Source organism: Arvicola amphibius, chromosome 7 (assembly GCF_903992535.2).
Source record: "Arvicola amphibius chromosome 7, mArvAmp1.2, whole genome shotgun sequence".
Taxonomy (NCBI): Eukaryota; Metazoa; Chordata; class Mammalia; order Rodentia; family Cricetidae; genus Arvicola; species Arvicola amphibius.
Window position 1 is genome coordinate 51,080,690 of NC_052053.1, and position 20,525 is coordinate 51,101,214.

The following is a 20,525-nucleotide window of genomic DNA, read 5'->3' on the forward strand; positions in this document are numbered from 1 at the left end:
ATTTTTAAAAAGTATGATTCCTTATCCTTGGAACATAATTTATCTTTATTGTCTATTTAAAATATTCAGTTAAAGAACTTCTCGGGAAATGGGCAGAACTCACAGAAGTAAGCAAAATTGTCCAATAAGAGAAAATTTATTGAAAGTAAGAGATGTAGCCAAAGTCTACATCACAATTCTGGAGGTCTGCTGGTGTGTGTGGACACAGGGAGAGAGATAAGGAAACTTCCGGTCTTGATGTAATGTGAGGGAAATAAGCACGTGTTTGGCCGGCCTAAGCTGCTCACATTTGCCTTGTACAGGCAAGGACCGGCACGTGGCTCAGGCCAGACTGCTTAGCAGGCATCTTCTTCATACTGCCCTGCTGACTAACGAGAAGAGGCCGAGTGAAAGCCAATCATGACTCAGATCTGAAATTCTTGAAAGGTTCCAAGTAAAAGTGCATGTGAACCCACCCAAAGACGGACCCACCAGTCACGGAAAATCCTACTCAGAGACGCTCTGTGAAGGGGCTGGCTGCTTTGTGTGTATGGTGGTAGTTGTCAACAGAAAGCCTAGCAAAGGGTCAGATCTCTATTTCCAAGCCTTCCCACCATTTATTCAGTGGCATTCCGGACTGTTCTCTTCATCCAGGTGGTACTCACAGCCAGGCAGCCATACCAGGCCTGCTGAGACCTCATGGTGTGGAGCGCTTGATGTCACAGAGAAACATCATTGCAGCACAGAGGTATCTCTATTGGCAGGAGGCAGATGCACTGCATAGACGGGGCAATGGGGGACATAGGTATCTCTATTGGCAGGAGGCAGACGCACTGCATAGACGGGGCAACACGGCACGGAGGTATCTCTATTGGCAGCTCAATCTCAGCTCTGCCCTCCAGCCCAGCACACACCTTGCCATACTCACCACTGAGGAACTCCAGGGAGCACACCTAACCCACGGGCATCTGTGACCTTCACCAAGGAAAACCTTCACACAAGTGTCAATCAGGATTGTGCCCATCTCCAAGCCAAGCATTTGAAGTCCGGGCTGACAGCCATCAAGAGAGCAGTACTCTCTAAAGAGCAAGCTGGGACAGCAGTGGAAGACCCCCCCCCCCACTGCCTTCCCCACCACAGTCACTGCTCATCACAGAGTCACTTGGCGTCGCGACAATGAATGCGCTCTGGTCACGCGTTAGCTTGCCAGCATGTCATCCATCTCATGGTCACGGAATGCCAGATCTGAAGCGGTGCTGGCGCACGCTTTTAATCCCAGCACTCGGGAGGCAGAGGCTGGTGGATCTCTGTGAGTTCGGGGCCAGCCTGGTCTACAAGGGTTATTTCCAGGACAGGCTCCAAAGTTACAGAGAAACCCTGTCTTGAGAAAAGAAAAGTTAAAAATTTTCAAAAACACTGATAACAACTTATGCTGGAGAGGTTGTGGGGAAAATGGAACACTCCTGCATTGCTGGTGGGAGTGCAAACTGGTACAGCCCCTTTGGATGTCAGTATGGAGATTTCTCAGAAAATTAGGAAACAACCTTCCTCAAGACCCAGTAATACCACTTTTGGGTTTATATCCTAAGGATGCTCAATCGTGCCACAAGGACATGTGCTCAACTATGTTCATAGCAGCCTTGTTTGTCATAGCCAGAACCTGGAAACAACCTAAATGCCCCTCGACCGAAGAATGGATGAAGACGTGGCACATTTACACAATGGAGTACTGCACAACAGAAAAAAATATAATGACATCACGAAATTTGCAGGCAAATGGATGGATCTAGAAAACATCATTTTGAGTGAGGTAACCCAGACCCAGAAAGACAAATATATGTACTCACTCACTCATAAGTGGCTTTTAAATATAAAGCAAAGAAAAACCAGCCTACAATTCACAATCCCAGAGAACCTAGACAACAAAGAGGACTCTAAGAGAGACTTACATGGGTCTAATCTACATGGGAAGTAGAAAAAGACAAGATCTCCTGAGTAAATTGGGAGCAAGGGGACCATGGGAGAGGGTAGAAGAGGAGGGGGAAGGAAGGGAGGGGAGCAGAGAAAAATATATGGCTCAATAAAAAAAATTAAAAAAACAAAACTAAAACTTTATGCTTAAATAGAAATGCCTTCTCCATTCCATTGTAACCTTCATTACATCAAGAATTCATGACATAGCACTGTAGACTTCCTCTTGTTTGAGACTGAGGAGATTTACTGAAAATGCTTCTGAAGTAGTTTCTAATTTATATGTCATATTTATATATCATATTTATATATCATATTTAGACTGCTGGGTTAAAATAAATTTTTAAAAGGTTAAAAAAAGAATGTCAGCTCTCTAAGGGAAGGCGCCCTGCATGTCTACACACATAGAGGGACTGTGTGCACAGTTTGCCCAATGCATCAATGACTAGGTGAACGCCATTTGGAGGAGATCATGCCAGGATGTTTGGGCCTTTCAAATCTCTGAAAGAGATTAGCCATGCTTCTCTCTGGCTAGGCGGCTTCACTGACTCACCAGTCTCTTGACAGGGAGCTGCTTTGTGAGGACTAAGCTGGATGCCGGAGCAAAGACAGTCCACCACGGCTCACTGATCCAAGCTTGCTGTGTGGAAGAGACGTGAGGATGCACTTACTGCCTGGCCAGAAAGCAAGGCAGACAGTCATGTGTTCAGTTTCTTCTGTGCTATTCGATCGCTTTTTATGTCTTCTTAGAAAGTGCACATCAGTCAGCCATATGAGGCTGAGGTGCCACCATTTTTCCAATGGCAGAAGACAGATGCCGCCTCCAGGACACCGTGGTGTGATTTGCTCCATGCCCTCTTCCTTATACTGCGAGAGTGTAAGGAAATGCCCCCCCTTTTCTCTGGCTAGAGTTCGAGTTTAGGGCATACTTTGGACTCTACAGCTCAGGGGTATTCCAGAGAGGCTCTGGAACGCAGCCAGGCAGAAGAGAAACACAAGGTTCTATAGATCTGGACTCGGTTGCTTTTTGATCCAGGAGTTTTCTGAAGCTGAGAACAATGGTAGAGATCAAGGTAGCGTGGGCAGTGAGGTTCTATAGCTAGAAATGGCAGTGGTGGTGGCAGCAGCTGCCAACCACTGGATTTAGCTTTCTGCTGTTCTTGGGAATTTCCGGTGCTGGGGAATCAAACTGAGCAGCGTGTACATTCCTGGAAAACTCTCTGTCCTGCCTGCTGGCCCCAGCTCCTTCCCTACTGTTTGTTGTCATGAAGCAGAATCTTTCCTTCCTGGAGACCACACAGCCAAAGGTCACAAGGAGCACAGCGGGTCCAGGTCACACTCCTCAGCCCGGCCCTCGCGGACTTTCTAAATCCCCTCTGCTTCTCCAGAGAAGGCGGGCTTCTGTTGTCTGCCACAGACCACTGTTGCTGAGGCCTTGACAGTGTTTGTCAGATTGGACTGCTGGCTTACCAGCAGATGGAACTCTGTATGGGGTAGGACAGGTTAAATTGGAACAATGTTCAAACTCCACGAGCAGCAGAAAGAGGCTGTGTACTTTTATTGGAATACCCGAGCGCACATCCTTTAAGTAGAAGAGAGACTTTGCTTCAAGCGCTAAGTGCTTCCCCACAGGAAGAAGTGCTATAGGACAACCAAACAGTACACAACAGAGACTTGCCAGGTCACATAAAGGAGCGCGGTTGGTTCACAGTGGTAATAAATCGCCTAGCATTGTTTTGAGTCTTTTTAAGTCTGCTGAAAACTGTTGGATCCAAAAGCGTGCTGAAAAAGTAAAATTATTGAGAAATAGGAGCCTAGTTTATGATATGCTAACATCTCCAACATTAGAAACATAACCACACCTTAAGGCCTGGTGTTAGGATGCCCTTCATATACTGCGTTCGCACGGCTATATTGACCTCACACCCACTGTAACGATAGACGAAGCTCAGGGCTGCAGACCCAGTGGGCCTCATTCCTTTCTCACACGACACCCTTTCAAATGTGGGGAGGCTGCCATTATCTCCTCTATGAATTTTCCTTTTTTCTTTTTCTTTTTTTAACACAGATGAAACAGTTCCCCACCCCAAATCCTTTCCCTTTACAGGATAGGTTTCATTCGACTTAAACATCTTCAAAAACAAGAAGAAAACAACATAAACACAACCTGTTTTTTAAAACCACACCCTGCCACTCCTGCAGAGGTGACTATCTGGTCGCTTCCAATGATTTCCGGTTATTATCTCCTCCCCAGGGCAAGTGATAGACGGATAAAGGAATCAGCCGCTGGGCCTAATGAGCAGAGCTGAATCTCTGGAATCTACACGGCAGCCAGGGAGAACCAACTCCTAAAAGTTACCCTCTGAGCCGTACAGTGTGCTGTGAACATGCACGCACACTTGTACAAATGTGCACGCTTCCCCATTCTAAATAAACACAATGTAAAACCAAACAAAACATCATCATCAACAACTACAAAACCGCATTAGATTTTAACTGGCTTGAACTGAGACATGCTCTAAGTTAAAATGCACACTAGATTTTGAATGAAAAAGTAAACTACCTTGGTATTTTAAAATATTTATAATATTTTTAAATGATAATATTTTTGATATACTGGGTCAAATAAAACATTCAAGTCAACTTTATTTATTTTTGTTTTCAATGGTATGACCACTAGAAAAAAAATTTAATTCCATATGTAATTTATACACTGGTTTTTCCTCAAAGAAGCAACCCTAACTTTTCCCTGAAAGAAGGACACTTTCTAGCTAGCTTTCCAAACCAAAAGCATAGGTTGACAGTGTTCCTAGGGATTCATGTTCTGATACATACAATTCTGGTGAACATTTTTCTTTACCAATTTCTGTCAGTGTGAATGTTTGTGCACCTCCCTCTCCCTGATCCTCCCAGTTCGCACGCTGAAACTTAAGCAGGGTCGGTTAGTGTTCAGAGAGAGCCCTTGTGGGTGAGTCAGGCACGAGGGCTCTGCCTGCACTGCCTTCACTTGCAGCTCACAATGTGACGAAGCTTCTAGAAGGCCCGTTCTCGGAGAAACAAGCACTCAAACTACAGAGTCAAGTGGTGACCTAAGTTTGGATTTTAAGTCCCTGGAAATGGTGAACAGCACTTCTGTTGGTTACGAATTACTAATCATGTGCTCTCAACGGCCTGGGCCAGCAAGAGGTCCCAGTGAACTGTCTTCTACTTAGGTCTCTTTGCAGGCAATGCCAACTCCCAGCTTTCTGTCCTCTTAGATGCTAAGGTTTTAGAGCAACCGGACCCCCCTCCCTGCCCCCAGTCTGAACTCTGCTTTTGAGTTTTCCCAGCACAGCTCCCTATGGAGGACTCAGTTGTCCAATGTCTGTCAGCACTCTGTCAGACTTCAGCTCTCTTCAGATCTTCAGCTCTGGAAACTAGACGACCAAACCTAATTTCTCATATTAACCTTCTGCAGCAAAACTAATTTAACTATTGTCTTCCTCCGAGAAAGGAAGCTGGTTTGCATTAATTTAAAATCTTAGTGAATAATAAAAGTTGGTTTTTCTTCCCCGGCCCCTAGGAGAACAGATAGGATATGAAAATTCATTTCCTCTGTTGGCCCTCAGAGCCCATTATGTTGGCCCAATGCAAGGCAGTTTTTCACAGTCTTTCCGAGAAGACTGTTTATCCAAAAGAAAACTGACAGCAACAGATTTATTTATGATTAAATACTTAAGGCCCTGACACAAACAAAAGAATAATGGCGAGATATAGAGAAACCAGACGACAAAGAGCACATTTCAGCAGTCGCTGACCAAACTACTCAAAACAACAGCAAGCGTCAGAAGAGACACGTGGAAGAAGAGAAGGTGGCTGCATGCACGATGGGTAACCGTTCTTTTCAGAAATCAGTTTGGACTGCAAGCGAAGGAACAAGAAAGCATCAGATTGTCTTGGCATCAGATTTGTTCTTAAAGGCATGGGCTTTCTGCATGTCTAATGAGGAGGCCGTCATGTACAGATCGATATTTGGTAAAGGACAAAACATGTCTTCCACTCATAACTCAAACTCTTCTGCTAGTGGGGACTCTGCAGCCACAGGGGCTACACTTAGCAACAAGAATGTAATTACTGAGTAATAACGAAATCACAGCCCCAAGCCCATTCTGTGGCCATAGACAGCCTCAGTCACCCGGATTCCAAAAAGGTTTCTTAGATTCAACAGCACCTCAGTCAACCCAATACCCACTTCCTTCTGGGGAGCGCTGTGACTTTCCTCCAGGAAGTCACTACCTCTTGGTCTCTAAGAATGGAGGTGACTGACCCTAGTTCTGAGCCGAGTACGTGCCCCAGGTCTGACCCCAGCCCGTGAAGGTCAATCCGGACATTTGCTGAGAATAAAGCAGTGGCTTTCTGGTTAGAAAGGAACACTACAATGCTTAACTTTCTCTGCCTGTCTTGAGAGGAAAGTTGAGCTGGTTAGCTTTTGTCAACTCGACACAAGTTATCTGGAAAGAAGAAACCTCAGTTGAGAAAATTCCTCCATCAGACATGCTTAAAGGCATCTCTGTGGGACGTTTCCTTGATTAATGGTTGACGTGTGAGGGCCCAGCCCACTGTGGGAGGTGCTGAGGCCTGGGCAGGTGGTCCTGAGTTGTGTCAGAAAGCAGGCTGAGCAAGCCATCAGAAGTGAGCCAGTAAGCAGCGCTCCGCCTCCAGTGATGAACTCTGACTTAGAAATGTAAGATAAAATAAATCATTTCTAGCCGGGCAGTGGTGGCTCACACCTTTAATCCCAGCCATTGGGAGGCAGAGGCAGGCAGATCTCTGTGATTTCAAGGCCAGCCTAGACTACAGAGCAAGTTCCAGGATAGGCTCCAAAGCTACATAGGTAAACCCTATCTTGAAAAACCATAAATAAATAAACCAACCATTTCTTTCCCGTGTTGCTTTTGGCCATGGTATTTATCACAGCAATAGAAAGCTAACTAGGACAAAAGTCAACTCAGAAAATAAGGACTCTGATGACATTATCAAAACACCTGGATGGGCCGTGGTGGTGCACGCCTTTAATCCCAGCACTTGGGAGGCAGAGGCAGGCGGATCTCTGTGAGTTTTTACCTTTTGCTTGCCATTCATGGTCTTTGATGATACTTAAAATGTACACATAAGGCGTGGACACAAGTCTATCAGCTTGTATCCCACTGGATGGAGTAAAAGATTTCAAAAGAGATCACAGTTGGATAGCCAGGAGTAAGAACCACCTAATCTAAGCTGTTACCTTTCGCCTGGAATTCAAATCATGGGCACAACCCTGGAACTAAAAGTGACTACGCAGGCAGAATTATGAGCGATGGTGGCCAGGATGATGCAGGCTTCACCGATGTTCTTAAGAAAGACAACAAAGCTGCTCACTACTCAATAAAGTGGCTTGGATTAGGGAGCGAGAAAAGACCTGAATTGGTAAAGCACTTGTTGAGTTAGGACCACAGTTCAATGCCCAGAAGCCATTTCAAAACGCCGCCAGATAGGTAGCCTGTGCTTGTAAGTGCTGGGAAGGTGGAGATAGAGAAGTTCCTTGGGGCTTACTGGTCAATCAGCCAAGCCTAACTGGGGATGCCCTGGTCAATGAGAGACCCTGACTCAAAAGAACAGTGTGGAGGATTCCTGAAGAATGAATGACACCTGAGGTTGACTTCTGGTCTCCACATTCACATGTGTACATGCACGCGCGTGCGTGCACGCGCGCACACACACACACACACACACACACACACACACACACACACACACACTCTTTAGAATGAAAGACTCCCTGACCTTATATAGAATACCCAGAATCTAAGTGACCAGCCACAGAGGTTATTGGAGAAAAGATTCCTGCATTATAATGGAGGACTGGTTTTTGGGTGGTGGGATGGTTAGGAAGCGGGGGTTGAGAGGGCTTGGGAAGAGAATGTGATCAAAATACATTATAGCAAATTCCCAAAGAATAAAAATATTTTAATACAAAAATAAATCACCTGGTAAATTCAAGCCTACTGATAGGGAAGCCTGCAAACACTATATAGTTCATGCTAAGCTTGGCCTCTGTGAACTGTTGCAGGGCAAGTGACGCGGCTCAGCAACTGACAGATAAAGTAACTCAGGGTCACTACTTGTCTTTCCTGATTGTTAGGAAGTGGGGGCGTGGGGGGAGGCAACAGTCTTAAAATACCGTGTTCTTGCCGATTAGTGCTCTCTGCACAAAGGTGGATGTGGCTGAGAACTGTCCTAAGACAGTTACTCCTTCCGTCCACCTAGCACTTCCTGCACTCCCGGGAGCAGCACTCCCCACGTTAGGTCATTCAAAGCTCACACCAGTGCAGCTCGCTTTACAAGTGCATTAACCAAGATAAGAAAGGGCTAAGCAACTTTCCTAAGTTCACATGCTAGATTGAAAAAGGATGAAACTTGAGCCCGCGTCCATCTCATTCCAATATTCTTGCGCATGGTACTGCCTGACACACCCATCTGTAAATCATGGTGAACATTTAGGGCAAGATGTTTAACAGAATGGGAGTCTTCTCTGACGCCTCCAGGTATACAAAACTAGTCTTTCTCACTACTACTAGGCTGACGCCCAGTGCCTAAGCCATCCCTCCGTCCTTGTCATCCGTCCGCTTCTGCGTCTGCACACCGGCTATCAGAACTGACACAGGTTATTAACAAAGAGAACTGCCAAACAAACTGATTCTGCAGAAGTGCATGCTCGTGTGAACACTAATTCTCCATGTGCACACACACAAACATACACGCACATGCATGCTCATGATAAAAAGATGATTACGTAAATAAGGTTAAAACGTATTCTCAAAGGGCCTACCCATGAAGCAAGGACATTTACACTTGGTACAGTTGGCAATGAAAAAATAACCGAGGCCCACAGATGTGGCAAAGGCTTTCACTACTGGTTGTGTTTGAAATACAGCTGCAGGCTCTCTCGACCAATGAGCTTGGCATAAGGAGCCATGCACCTATATAGTTAAGAGGTACACAAGAGGTTCTGACACAACCAGAATTGTGAGGTCATTTGAATTACTGAATTAAGGAAGTCGGTTTTATAGCCACAAAGATAATGAAGAACTATTTTGTATGCTAACTTTAAAATGTAATTAAACATGGAAAAATTGAAGGTGAATATTTAATCTACTCTAAGTTAAGGAATTCTTTTACATGAGCATAAACAAGAGAAAGAAGTCAGTTGATCAAGACAATAGTGTACACACACACACACTTGAAAACCATCATACAGAAAGTGAGAAGGCAGACTGGAAAAAATGTCTGCTACATATTTAACCAAAAAAATCTCCTGAATAAAAAGAGCTTCGAATTTATAAGGAAAAGATAAATATTCCAAAAAAATGAAGATCATGCATACAAATATCTTAAAATAAGTACGAATTATGAGAAAATTTTATTAAATGAAAAATTCAAATTAAAACAAGGCACCCTTTGGCAATATAATGATAATCCTAGGGGTGTTCTGTGGCATCATGTTTCAGAAGTTTTAAGAGGTTCCCTTGTGCCAGGCTGTGGTGGCACACACCTTTAATCCCAGCACTCGGGAGGCAGAGGCACGTGGATCTCAGTGAGGTCAAGGCCAGCCTGGTCTATAAAGCAAGTTCCAAGACAGCCAGGACTGTTACACAGAGAAATCCTGTCTGAAAACCCAAAATGCCAACCAACAAACAAACAAAAAAGTTCCTTTGTTTTGACCCACAATTCCTATCACTTTCATGATCTTATTTTTGCACTGGTGGTATCTTCAGACAGAAGTGACTACACATGGATTAACTGCATCTCTGGGAGGAGTGAAAATGGTAGGAGATGAGCTAAAAATAGTTACATATTCATACAGTAGAAGATCATGCAGCAATGAAAAGTTTTCTTAAGAACTGCTTAGGGATTTCTTTAAGTGAAAAAATCAATTAAAATGATAAATATTCATGTAGAAAAGGGAGACCACATTAATATGCTGGGACTATGAATCAATAAATTATCCACTAAGTGTGGCAAGTGCACACCTTTAATCCCAGCACTCGAGAAGCGGAGGCCGGCAGATCTCTGTGAGTTCAAGACCAACTTGACTTACAAATTGAATTTCAGGTCAACCAGGGCTGTATAATAAGACCTGTCTCAAAAACAAGCAAGCAAGCAAGCAAAGAACCTCAACAACAACCACAAAACAAAAAATTATCCTGTTTACATTTTTCCTGTATTTTCAAATTTCATCTAATGAATTGCTTTTTAGGAGATTAAAAAAAAAGCTAATCCTTATTATCTCACAGGTCACAGTGTGTCAGAACAAAAACACCCTGGAGACTTGGAAGTCATTTAGTCCTTGAAGAATCTGGTCGTGAAGACAAAGGGGAGGGAATCTAATTTTTAAGCGAGTGCTGTCCACTGTGGCAAGTATTTCTCCTCTGTCCTCAACAGTCTCCTTAGTACTGCTGAGGCAGGGTGTGTCAAGCACTAAGAAAGCCCAATGAATAACAAGGAAAACCTAGCTGAGGTGGCAGTGCTGGGTGGGGTCAAGGTGGTTGCTTGCTTGAAAGGTGAGCACAATTCAACACTTGGTGTTTTGGTGCTCCCATACTGGATGGTGTCTGATGGTGTCCGCAGGTGTCTGTGGCTCCCATACTGGATGGGGCGCATTACAGAACCAGCCTGTCATCTCTGAAAGATCCATGCATCAGCACTGATCTAAACATTCTGCCTCAGGCCTGAGAGACTCTGCTCTCATCTCTTGGTATATCTCTTCCTATTCTTCATGCTCTAGCCATAGAGATTGCTAAGTCTCCTATCTAGAGAAATGTACCACCAGGTCGCCGCATAATATTTAGAACCTTCTTGGCAGATGCCTAGATACTGACCATACAGAACTAAATCCTAGGGTTCAAAAAAGACTTTCCAAAAAATTGAGGAGCAGTCCTGCAGCCTGAAGGAGTGACCTGGCCCACCAGACTTTGTGATGGGCCAGGCCTGAGCCAGCTCTGGTATGGAGTGGGTACTAGGGCAGCTGTGGTCTCTGTCCTCAGCACACTCTCAATCAGAACTGCTGGAACAGGGTGTGTCAAGGACGGAGTCTGAGAAAGGCCAATTAAGGGCAGTACACCTTCCATTAAGGATCTTGGTTGGTTTGCTTTGTGAATTAGCAAATGAACTCTCTTATCCACCTCACTAGTGGTTAGAGTCCCACATCTTTTTCTTCTCCTTATCCCTACCCATGCTATGACAATGAAAAACTCCTCAGGGGTCCAAGCAGCAATAGGCTAGGGAGAAGGGGCTTGGCTTCGGGATACCCTTCCTAAGGCCATTATTACAGAATGATGATGAGAATCTGGACGAGATGGTGGTGCTGGAGTCATCGTGGGAGGAATGAGTCCACCTGGTAGAAGGAGACCCACTTCAAGTTACAGGAATACCTTAGAGGTAGGAGTAAGCAGGGCATAGGCATGGCATCAGCCACAGCGGGAAGGGCGTGTCCGGCAGCAGCCAAGCTTCACCTAGGACCAAGCTGGCTCCTTAGGAGGGCGCCAGTTAAGGAAGATAAGGCCAGGAGGGGCACGGGTAACCTGGGAAAATAGAAGGGACCTAGGAACTCTGCAGGGTGACCCCCCACCCGCAACCCCAGCCAAAGATGGGCGGGGCCAGAGGCAGCAGGTGTCCAGGCACCTGGGGTGTGAAGAAGGCTTACGGAGAGCAAAAGGCGCCTGTAGGGTATCCTTCTGGGGACTTAGGGATTCCGACCTTGTCCTTGAGCATTTAGAAGCGGGCAGATTGCGTTCTCCAGCCCGAGACCTCCCTGAGCCGTGGTGTGCAGGGCCTGTCACAGGGCCAAGGCTTCGGACGTTCACAGCCACAGCATCTGCTGGCCGGACACAGGTCCCCCAGCCCTCCCGCTGGGCACTCCCTCAGAGTGGCCCAGCCGCTCTACCAGACTCCGTGCCGACTCCCTCCCACGCCGCGGCCTCAACACGCTCTGTCCCCTCACACCGCCACCCCCCACGTGGCCTGCTCCCCGCTCCCGCCTCTCGAGGCTGTACCCCTCCCGGGCCACGGTACCTGGGACTCTCAAAGCTGCACCCCCTGCGCCGCAGCGCCGCCCTCTTCTGCCGCAGGAGCGCAGCAGCGGCCCCGCCGGGCTCGGGCTCCATCGCCCGGGGCGGGGGCCGACGGCTCGGGCACACTCGGGTGGGCTCGGGCCTCGGCGGTATTCGGCCGGACGCTCAGCGAGCGCGCCGCAGCCCACGCCCCGCCCCGCACCCCTAGCCGGACCCCAAGCCCCGCCCCTGTCCTGCCCCAAACTCCAGCCCAGCCCGGGACCTCAGGCCCCGCCCCGAACGCCTGCCTAACCACTCCCTCACACTCTCCGTTGGGATCTAGGACCCGCCCTTAACTAGCAGGTTTCCCCGCCCCCCTTACCAATCAACAGGCTTTAGGCTCCGCCCCCGACTCTCTCCTACTCTAACTGGTCCCTCACCACCACGCCTCCGGCTTGAGGCCCCACCCCTACACAGCTAGTCCCCAGCACCACCACGCCTCTGGCTTTAGGCTTCGCCTCTGTCCCGCCCCTATCCTAGCAGGTCCGCCTCCTCCGCACCTCCTGCTTTTTTAAAAAAAAATGATTCCTTTATTTTTGTCATGTGCATTTGTGTTTTGTCTGAACGTATGTCTGTGTGACGGTATCAGGTCCCCTGGAACTGGAATTACAGACAGTTGTGAACTGCCATATGGGTGCTGAGAATTGAACTCGCGTCCGAGCCCTGCCCCTAGCCTAGCTGAGCCCGCCTCATTTCCCTGGAGCTAGCCTCAGGCCCCGCCCCGAGGCCTTGGCCCCGCCCCTGCCTCGCCCTTAATCTAGCAGATCCTTTTACCACTCAGTTAGCTTTAGGCCCCGCCCCAACCCAGCCCATCTCCTCAGTTGGGTTCGGGTCCCGCCTCTATCCCGCTTTTGCCCCGTCCCAATCAGGCGGGTCCCCGCGCGGTTGCGCTCAGGCTCCGCCCATGCCCCGCCCCAAGTACCAATTCAGGAGGCTCCCATACCTATATTGGGCTCGGGCCCCACCCCAAGCCCCAATCTAGTCAGTCCCTTTGCCCTTCAGTTTTACCAAGACCCCGCCCCATTTCCTAGCCCAACCCACCCCACGCCCTCGTCTGGGCACAGGCTCCGCCCCCAACCCGTTCTCCGTGTCCCTGATCTCCCTTGACCAGTGCAGACCCCACCCTGCCTCCGCCCTGCGCTCCAGCCACGCCCCTCCCGCGCCAGCCTCCGGGAGATCCTCCCCACCTGTCCTCCGTGCTTCTGTGTAGCGCACCCCAGCCCCCAAGCCCACCGCTCCTCACCAGCCCCACATACCCGGGCTCTGCTCACCTACCCCTCCGACACAGAGCGCCCTGGCTGCTGGCCACACCACAGCTCCGCCCGCTGGCTTCTCGACCCGACCCTCACCTCAGCGCCTCCTGGTCCTTTCTAGCGTAACACCGCCCTCTTCTGGGGGCCGTCCTTCTCCACGTCCCGCCCACAGGCATGCCCCCCCCCCCCCGGCCCTGGAGCTCCGCCTCTTCCCCCTTGAAGCTGGGGGTCTGTTGTACTAGCTGCAATTCTGAGTCGCTAAAACCTTGGTACCCCAGAAGCCCTCTACTGCCCCGCCCACACCTCAAGCCCCGCCCACCTATCGCCGCCTACGAAGCCTCTTCCTCACTTCAGCTGGTGCATGTATGATGCGGGTCTTCCTGGCTGAACTGGCGGTCCACGATGAGGTTTGCACTATCTCAGGATCCAGCCAGCCAGCAGAAAGAGGCACTGCTGTCTCCTGGTGGCTGTTTGTGGTGTCTGACACAGTGATGTGAGGGGGCTGGAGCTTTGGGGCTACCAGTCGTGGGTCCAGGTTCTCATTCATCACCTTCCAACTTTGTGACACCCTCCCCCATTTCCACCTGAGTCACAAGCACCGTCTTAGGGTCCTGGAACACTGCACTGTGCTTGGAAGCAGGAACTCATTGAGTAAAACTAAGGATGGTTTTGCCATCTGTTTCTATTTAGGTTTCTGTTGCTGTGATAAACACACTGACCAAAAGCAACTGAGGGAAGAAAGGGTTTATTCGGTTTACACGTTATAGTCCATCATTTGGGAAGCCGGAGCAGGAACTCAAGGCAGGAACTGAATCAGGAGCTATGGAGGACTACAGCTTTCTGGCTTGCTTCCCAAGCCCACCTGCCCAGGCATAGCAGCACCAACAGTGGGTTGGACCTTTCCGCGGCAAGAAAAAAGAAAAAAAAGACCCCCCCCCCAGACTTGTCCATAGGTTCGTCTGATAGAGGAAACTGCTCAGTAGAGAGTTCCTCTTCCCAGGTACAGCCCAGGTCTGTGTTAAGTTATGCATCAGGCTCTTTCAGTGTGGTCACGAGGTTCTGGTCTCCCTTGACGCTGCACAAGCAGACTGGAGAGGGAATGGATGTGTGCCTGGAGAGCCACCATGGGGCTCCCCAGCCTAATTCTCTAGTTCATTATTGATCGATTGACTGATCTGTGACACACACACACACACACACACACACACACACACACACACACACACAGAGCAGGCTTTCTCCTTGGTTCTTGCCACATGTTAGACAGCCTTATTCCATACCTTTTCCTTTTCCTCTAATCAAACTGGAGTGGGTTTGCTTTTTGCCTAGTGTCATGACTTCCTCCCAACATACCTTTTCAGACTGAGAGCTCATGTTGCCTGGAATCCTCCCTTGGTAAGCTCAGGTTGCCTGCTTTCCCCCAGGTACATCCTGTGCTCTCTGTCTCCCTGACCTCCCGCCCCTGCCTACAGCCTCCATGTCCTCTTAGGAGTCCCCAGACCCTTTGTCCTCCTCCCTGAAGGACCCACAGCACTGCCCCTGTTCCCTATTCCTTCTACACATTTGCATGCTAGTTGCTCTGAGCTGAGCCCTGGGCAGTCTGTACCTCCTCCATGTCTGCATGTGACACTGGACTGCCTGCCAAAGGGACTGCGTGGGACTCGAATAAATACAACAATATTCATTGGAAAACACATTTAATTTCAAAGTAAACAAAGATGTCTGTACATTAAAGTATTTAATTAGTGAAACAATTATTATCAGTGTAACAAGCTGAAAAATACAGCAACTTGATACAAGACTGAGGTAACAAAATACTTCACCAAAAATCTAAAGAATCCCAAGGAGGGATGATGTTGAGTGGTTATTGCAGATGAGACAATTTACAAATAGTAGAGAAAGTCCTTACACAACGGCATGCAGGGTCTGCTGGGAAAAGACAGCTTGGGAGGATGCAGCGTATTTAACAAGAAACAAACTAAGATGTAGAAACTCATTTTCAGTTCACTTGGAAGAACACAGAAAGAAACTGAAAACTACTCTCTATGCAACATTTGGATGCTAAGTGGGAAACCATGCATTTTGGCACAAAATTATCAAAGGTTATACCTCACTAATAAATGAATTGCTATTATTTAATTACTGAATGGTCATAGTCCTTCCTATAGGCAGAGGGTTTGCGCCATGCCGCTGTGAGTGGGACTCTGGGACTGTACACAGGACGCAGACTTGCGCAGCAGCAGGTTACAAGGTGGACTCAAGTCCAAGTCCAAGTTCTCAGCTCCCAGGGACATGCAGCGCCCACTCATACTGTATTTGAACTTGACATTGAAGTTAAAGACTAAAAGGAGGGAGCCTGTGAATACTGCGAGCATTCAGACCCTACTCTCTCATTCTGCCTTTGGCATTCTCCCTGTAACCATTATTGAACACAGCTCTGTATCTGGCTGCTCAGTCAGCCAGAATCTGATGTGAGGGATGGCGTTCCAGCTAGTCCTCCATGCAACTGACTCTCACAGAAATCCCATGCAGTCTATTTGGGTCTTCTGAAGACTTTCTGCAAGAACCAATGCACGAGATTTGTATTCGGGGTAGCAGAGAGCAGGGCTTGCCGAAGTTGGTGTGTGAGGTGGGGATTATTTGTTCATTGACTCGTAAGATCTACTAAGGGCCAAAATTGGAGTTGTCTTGTTTCTAGCCATTTTCATTCTTGGTAGAGCCTGATGTACAGGAAGTATTCACTAGAGAGATGAAAGTTTATGCAATAAATACAATTTCAAAGGGGCTTTGTGCTGTCTTTCTTCTTCTTTTTTTATAACATGAAAGCACCCAACATATCAATATGACATAGGGCCAACTTAAGGGTCACACAGAAGGGAGGCCGTGGCTTTGGCAATATTCAATAGAGGTTGCAAGCAGCCGCAATGCTGGTGCAGAGCTTTGGAACCCACTGGAAGAATAAAGCAGCCTTGGTTTTTAAATGGCTTCCCAGTTTTGCACATCATTTTCTATCTAAAAAAAATGGTATAAAAAAACTCCACACTTTTCTTAGGTTTGGGAGGCGAGAACAAAATGGTGGAAGAAACACTGGCCATCTTGGTAAGAAAAACAGAGAGATCCGCTGGCAAGACAAGGTAAGTCCTTCACTAACAATTCTAGTGTGTCCACCTGCTCAGCATCTCACTCTGGCAAGCACCCTATGACATCTGGTCAGGGAAGGGGAGGGGAGGGACCACACTCTCCCACTGGCATGTTTAGGACAAGGCTTATGCTGCTTTCCACCAAACCCAGGCTGCACAAAGCATTTTGCTCAGCAGCATGCACTCAGCTGACCTTGAGTTACAAGACGCATACACTGGAGAGGGACAGAAGTCACCCCGTAGTGAGTGGGTGGGCTCTTCTTGGTACTTCACAATATTAGCAGTTATCCACCCCAATTTCAGACACAATGCTACAGCTTTCACATTGAGGGCACCACAGTCTGTTTGCATGACAGTGCAAACCTCCAAATCTCACAGTATCTGTCTGCTAGGGAAGAGTTGAGCAAAGCAGAACTGCTTCCTTCCAGGCTAAGAGTCCACCAAAGGCCTCCTGCCTCTGTCCCCTGAAGCCTGTGGGACAAGCCAGCACTGGGGATGCCAGCACTGAACTCATATGCTTGGCCTAAGGCCCTGCTTGAGAGCCAGTTCTTTTAACCCTGTCTCCAGAGCTCTTCCACCACCTTCAAGGTGTTTTACTAACAAAGTCCAAGCGGCTTCAGGAGTCCTTGGTGAGGATGCTTCTGGGAGGGGAGTCTGGTTTCAATTAGGGAGATTAGGTGATTTGAAAATAATTGTGATTGTGCTCTTTCAGATTAGGCCCAAAAGAAAACACTTGTGCTGGGTAAGACAGGTCTGTAAAGGGCAGAAAGTTCTGAGTGGAGACGGAAATTCTGGGGCTTTTGATGCCTGCTATTTCATGTGTGAGAACCCAAAACAAGATGAAGAGTGGACAAGCCTAACGGAAACTCGCAGCCGATGTTCTGGTGCTACAGCTCTATCCAAGCTTCTAACTTTTCAAAGGTTAAAGGGCAGGATCAGGGTGGGTGGGTGTTAAAGCATGACCATGGCATGGTTCTAGTCAGAGATGTCTGCAGTGTTTGGCATTGCCATTCTTCTAGATTCTAACTGGAAGAGATGTTGGTAGAATCTGGTGAACACACCTGAACCCCTGCTATGGGCAAATACATAAGGCAGCTGTGGTCAAGTTTTGATGCCATTGACTTTATCACCTGGAGTCTCTCTGATGTGAAAATATCCAGGCTCTGCTCACAGGAAGCTTAGCTTCAGAAGACAGCAAGGCTTGACCAAAACATACCTCCACGGTAACGACAACTTCCCTACCAAGTCGTTAGCATTTTATAGAAGTATCACTGTTTGGTTGTAAGACAGTAGTGGGTTCACGGTTATGGTGTTTTTTGAAGCTTCTTGATCATCGCTGGAAGTTCTTTGGGGTGGTGTGATAACTGGCTACTGTGTAAGACCCTGATACCCACAGGAACCCAGAAATTCAGCCTTTTGCAGAGAATTGCTTGAGGATTTTCTTCCCAGTGTAGGAGTGCCCAGATTCAAGGGGGAAGAGGGAGAGGGGAAAGGTCATCTGTAATGATAAAGAGCAGAATGAAAATGTGCAAATGAAAGCCACCTTACGTATGACAAAAGGTGATAAAGATCCTTGTTCGTGATGCAGACGCTGGAGATCTCACTCCCTAGGTCTTGGCTCTCTTGTCACCTGGCCGTCAACAACTGGTCCTTGGACTTGGAGAACGTGCTGGTGACTACATTTAGGGCAAGACTGAGGGGGCTTAAGGCCTCCATGTCACTCAGCTCCCTGTGATCAGGAATCAGTGTGGCTGCCCTGGCAGTGGTGGCAAAGGGGTGAGAAGACAGGAGCAAAATTCTGCCCTGTGGGAGAATATGGGGTAGTGTAGCTTCTATCCAACTGATCACTGATCACTGTGGGGGCCTCCAAGCTGCTGGGAGAAAAGGCCACAACTTTCCACGCCAGTACGGTGGGAGCGGGCGAGGTGAGGAAGGCCATAGGTCCACTAAGAGAGCTCATGGTAGGGAACAAGCAGGCCAGTGCTCCAGTCCATGGTCCTGAGACTGACTCTGCCTCAGGAGAGCTGACAATGACAAGACCCAGGAGGGCCTGGGGCCCAGGAACCAGGCCATCCAGATGAATAGCACCCATAGGAACAGAAAACAAGACACGATTTAAGGCATCGTTTGTTTACAGTAAAGGAATTCGAGGGACCCTTAACACAGAGCTTCTGGACTCCTTCAGACTCTTCTTACAGGACGAGGCTGGAACTAAAGCTTTAAGCAGGGCCTCAAAGCCATTAAGTGTGTGATGTCACAAGTCTTCTGCCAAAATGTATGTTTCTCAGAGAGTTCACACTCACTCGCACACACACACACACACACACACACACACGCATGTATGGCACACACACACACAGAGGATGCTTTGGGGGTAAACAAAATCTGAGGCGGCCCTGTGGGTGAGCAGCCCGTGCACTTGGGGTGTAACAAGCCTGTCCAGCAGCCTGTCTCTGCTCTCCAGCCCTCTCGAAGGTTAATGCCATCCACTCTGTGTGCAGAAGAAAGCACGGAGAACCCAACGTGGGTCAAATGCTCCCTTGATGCAGAAGCAGCTGGTGGACAGACGATGGCCCAGAGAGGGGGCATAGGGTGCGCAGTTTGGGGTCTGACAACCACCCTGTAGGGTGAGGCTGCAGGATGAGTCATGAGAGTTGCTGTGGGTTGACAGGTGGATCTCACACTGGGGAGCCATCCAGGACTGTGAGGCTACAGGCCATATTCCTCGAGTCCAGCTATGAGGCTCCAGTGCCTTGGCCCACGGCTTATGCCCAGAGCTGCTCTTCTCCACCGGACCTAGTCCAGGCTCCCAGAAGCCTTTGAAGTCACGCCAAGTCCTGCAGATACTTATTCAAATGACATAAGGTTTGCAGGTACCTAAAAGAGAAAGCTCACTTGCTTGTCAAATTTCAACCCCCAGAAAGGGACAGGGGTTGTTCCTGTGGTTAGGGCCATGCAAGTGTGGGGAGGGAAGAACATGGCAATGGTAGCTGCCACTGACCACTGACTGCCGTGTGCCAGGCATTACTCTGCCTACTTCATATGCGGTGTCTTGAGACCCTACATGAACTCTATTAGGCAGATGCTCAAACTGTCTCCATTATGCAGATGAGGAAACTGAGGCTTAGACAGGCTAAACATAAAGTGAGCCAAGAACCAGGGCTGGGGCCTGAATCCACATTCCCCACCACTATGGGCCCTGATGAGGTGCGGGGAATGCTGGGGGATGTCATTAAGGGATGGTAGGGAGTGGCACAAGAGGAGGAGAAAGTATGGAAGGTCATGAACCCCAATACCTTCTTGCAGAGGCTACCAGCCCTGCCGTCATAGTATTTCCCTACCCTCAGAGCTGCCTCCAGACCCCCAGCTTGAACTTCCTCCCTTGGCACTACTGGACTGTTCTAAGTTGATTAGACATGATTCCATAAAAAAACAAACCCATCTTGGTGTCAGTTTTGCCAAAATGAGAAATTAGAAAAAGATGCATTTCTGTACCTGGAGGCAGTTCCAAGAAAGTTCACAGCCTTAAACCTCACGGGAGCAAGAAACGGGGAACTGGTTCTGAGAAAGTCGGCAGAGCCGACAGAAAAGTGGTACAGCAGTGGCCTGCATCCACATATGCCAGCATTGCTCAACCTCCAGACTAGTGCAGAGGAGCAAATAGCAGGTTGGAACATACAGCCATGGCTCTGTCATTAAAGGAGTTTTTTAAAATTGTAAGGAGGGCCGGGCTGTAGCTCAGTGGTATAGCAGTTGCCTAGCAGGTGAGCCCTGGATATCCCCCTGGGAATAAAATGCAGCAGGGACATAACATGCTAGGAGAAGAAAAAGGTTATGGGGAGGAAATCCAGCGTTATGCCCCTGACTGCAGGGGGCAGGGAGGGTTTCTAGGTTTTGGCTAGGACGGGGTATATGGGTGTTTTTCTACTGTTGTTTTTGGCTGTTGTTTTATTTGGCTGTTTGTAGCTCAGGCTGGCCCTATGATCTTCCTGCCTCAGCCTCCTGAGTGTCACCACACCTAGCTCTACTGCTATTTGTATCTTACACGTGCATTA

General features: G+C 48.2%; 1 protein-coding gene across 7 annotated transcripts in view; it reads right to left on the bottom strand.

Moving 5' to 3' along the window:
* Nucleotides 1–15,010: 15,010 nt before the first annotated feature.
* The window catches only part of Ralgps1 (Ral GEF with PH domain and SH3 binding motif 1), a 225,037-nt gene continuing 219,522 nt past the window's right edge, over nt 15,011–20,525 (bottom strand). For all 7 annotated transcript variants that reach the window (XM_038336143.1, XM_038336145.1, XM_038336144.1 and 4 more), the window contains one exon: nt 15,011–19,347. In XM_038336143.1, coding sequence (XP_038192071.1) covers nt 19,318–19,347 — 30 coding nt within the window. In that variant the 3' untranslated portion in view covers nt 15,011–19,317. The remainder of the gene's footprint in view (nt 19,348–20,525) is intronic.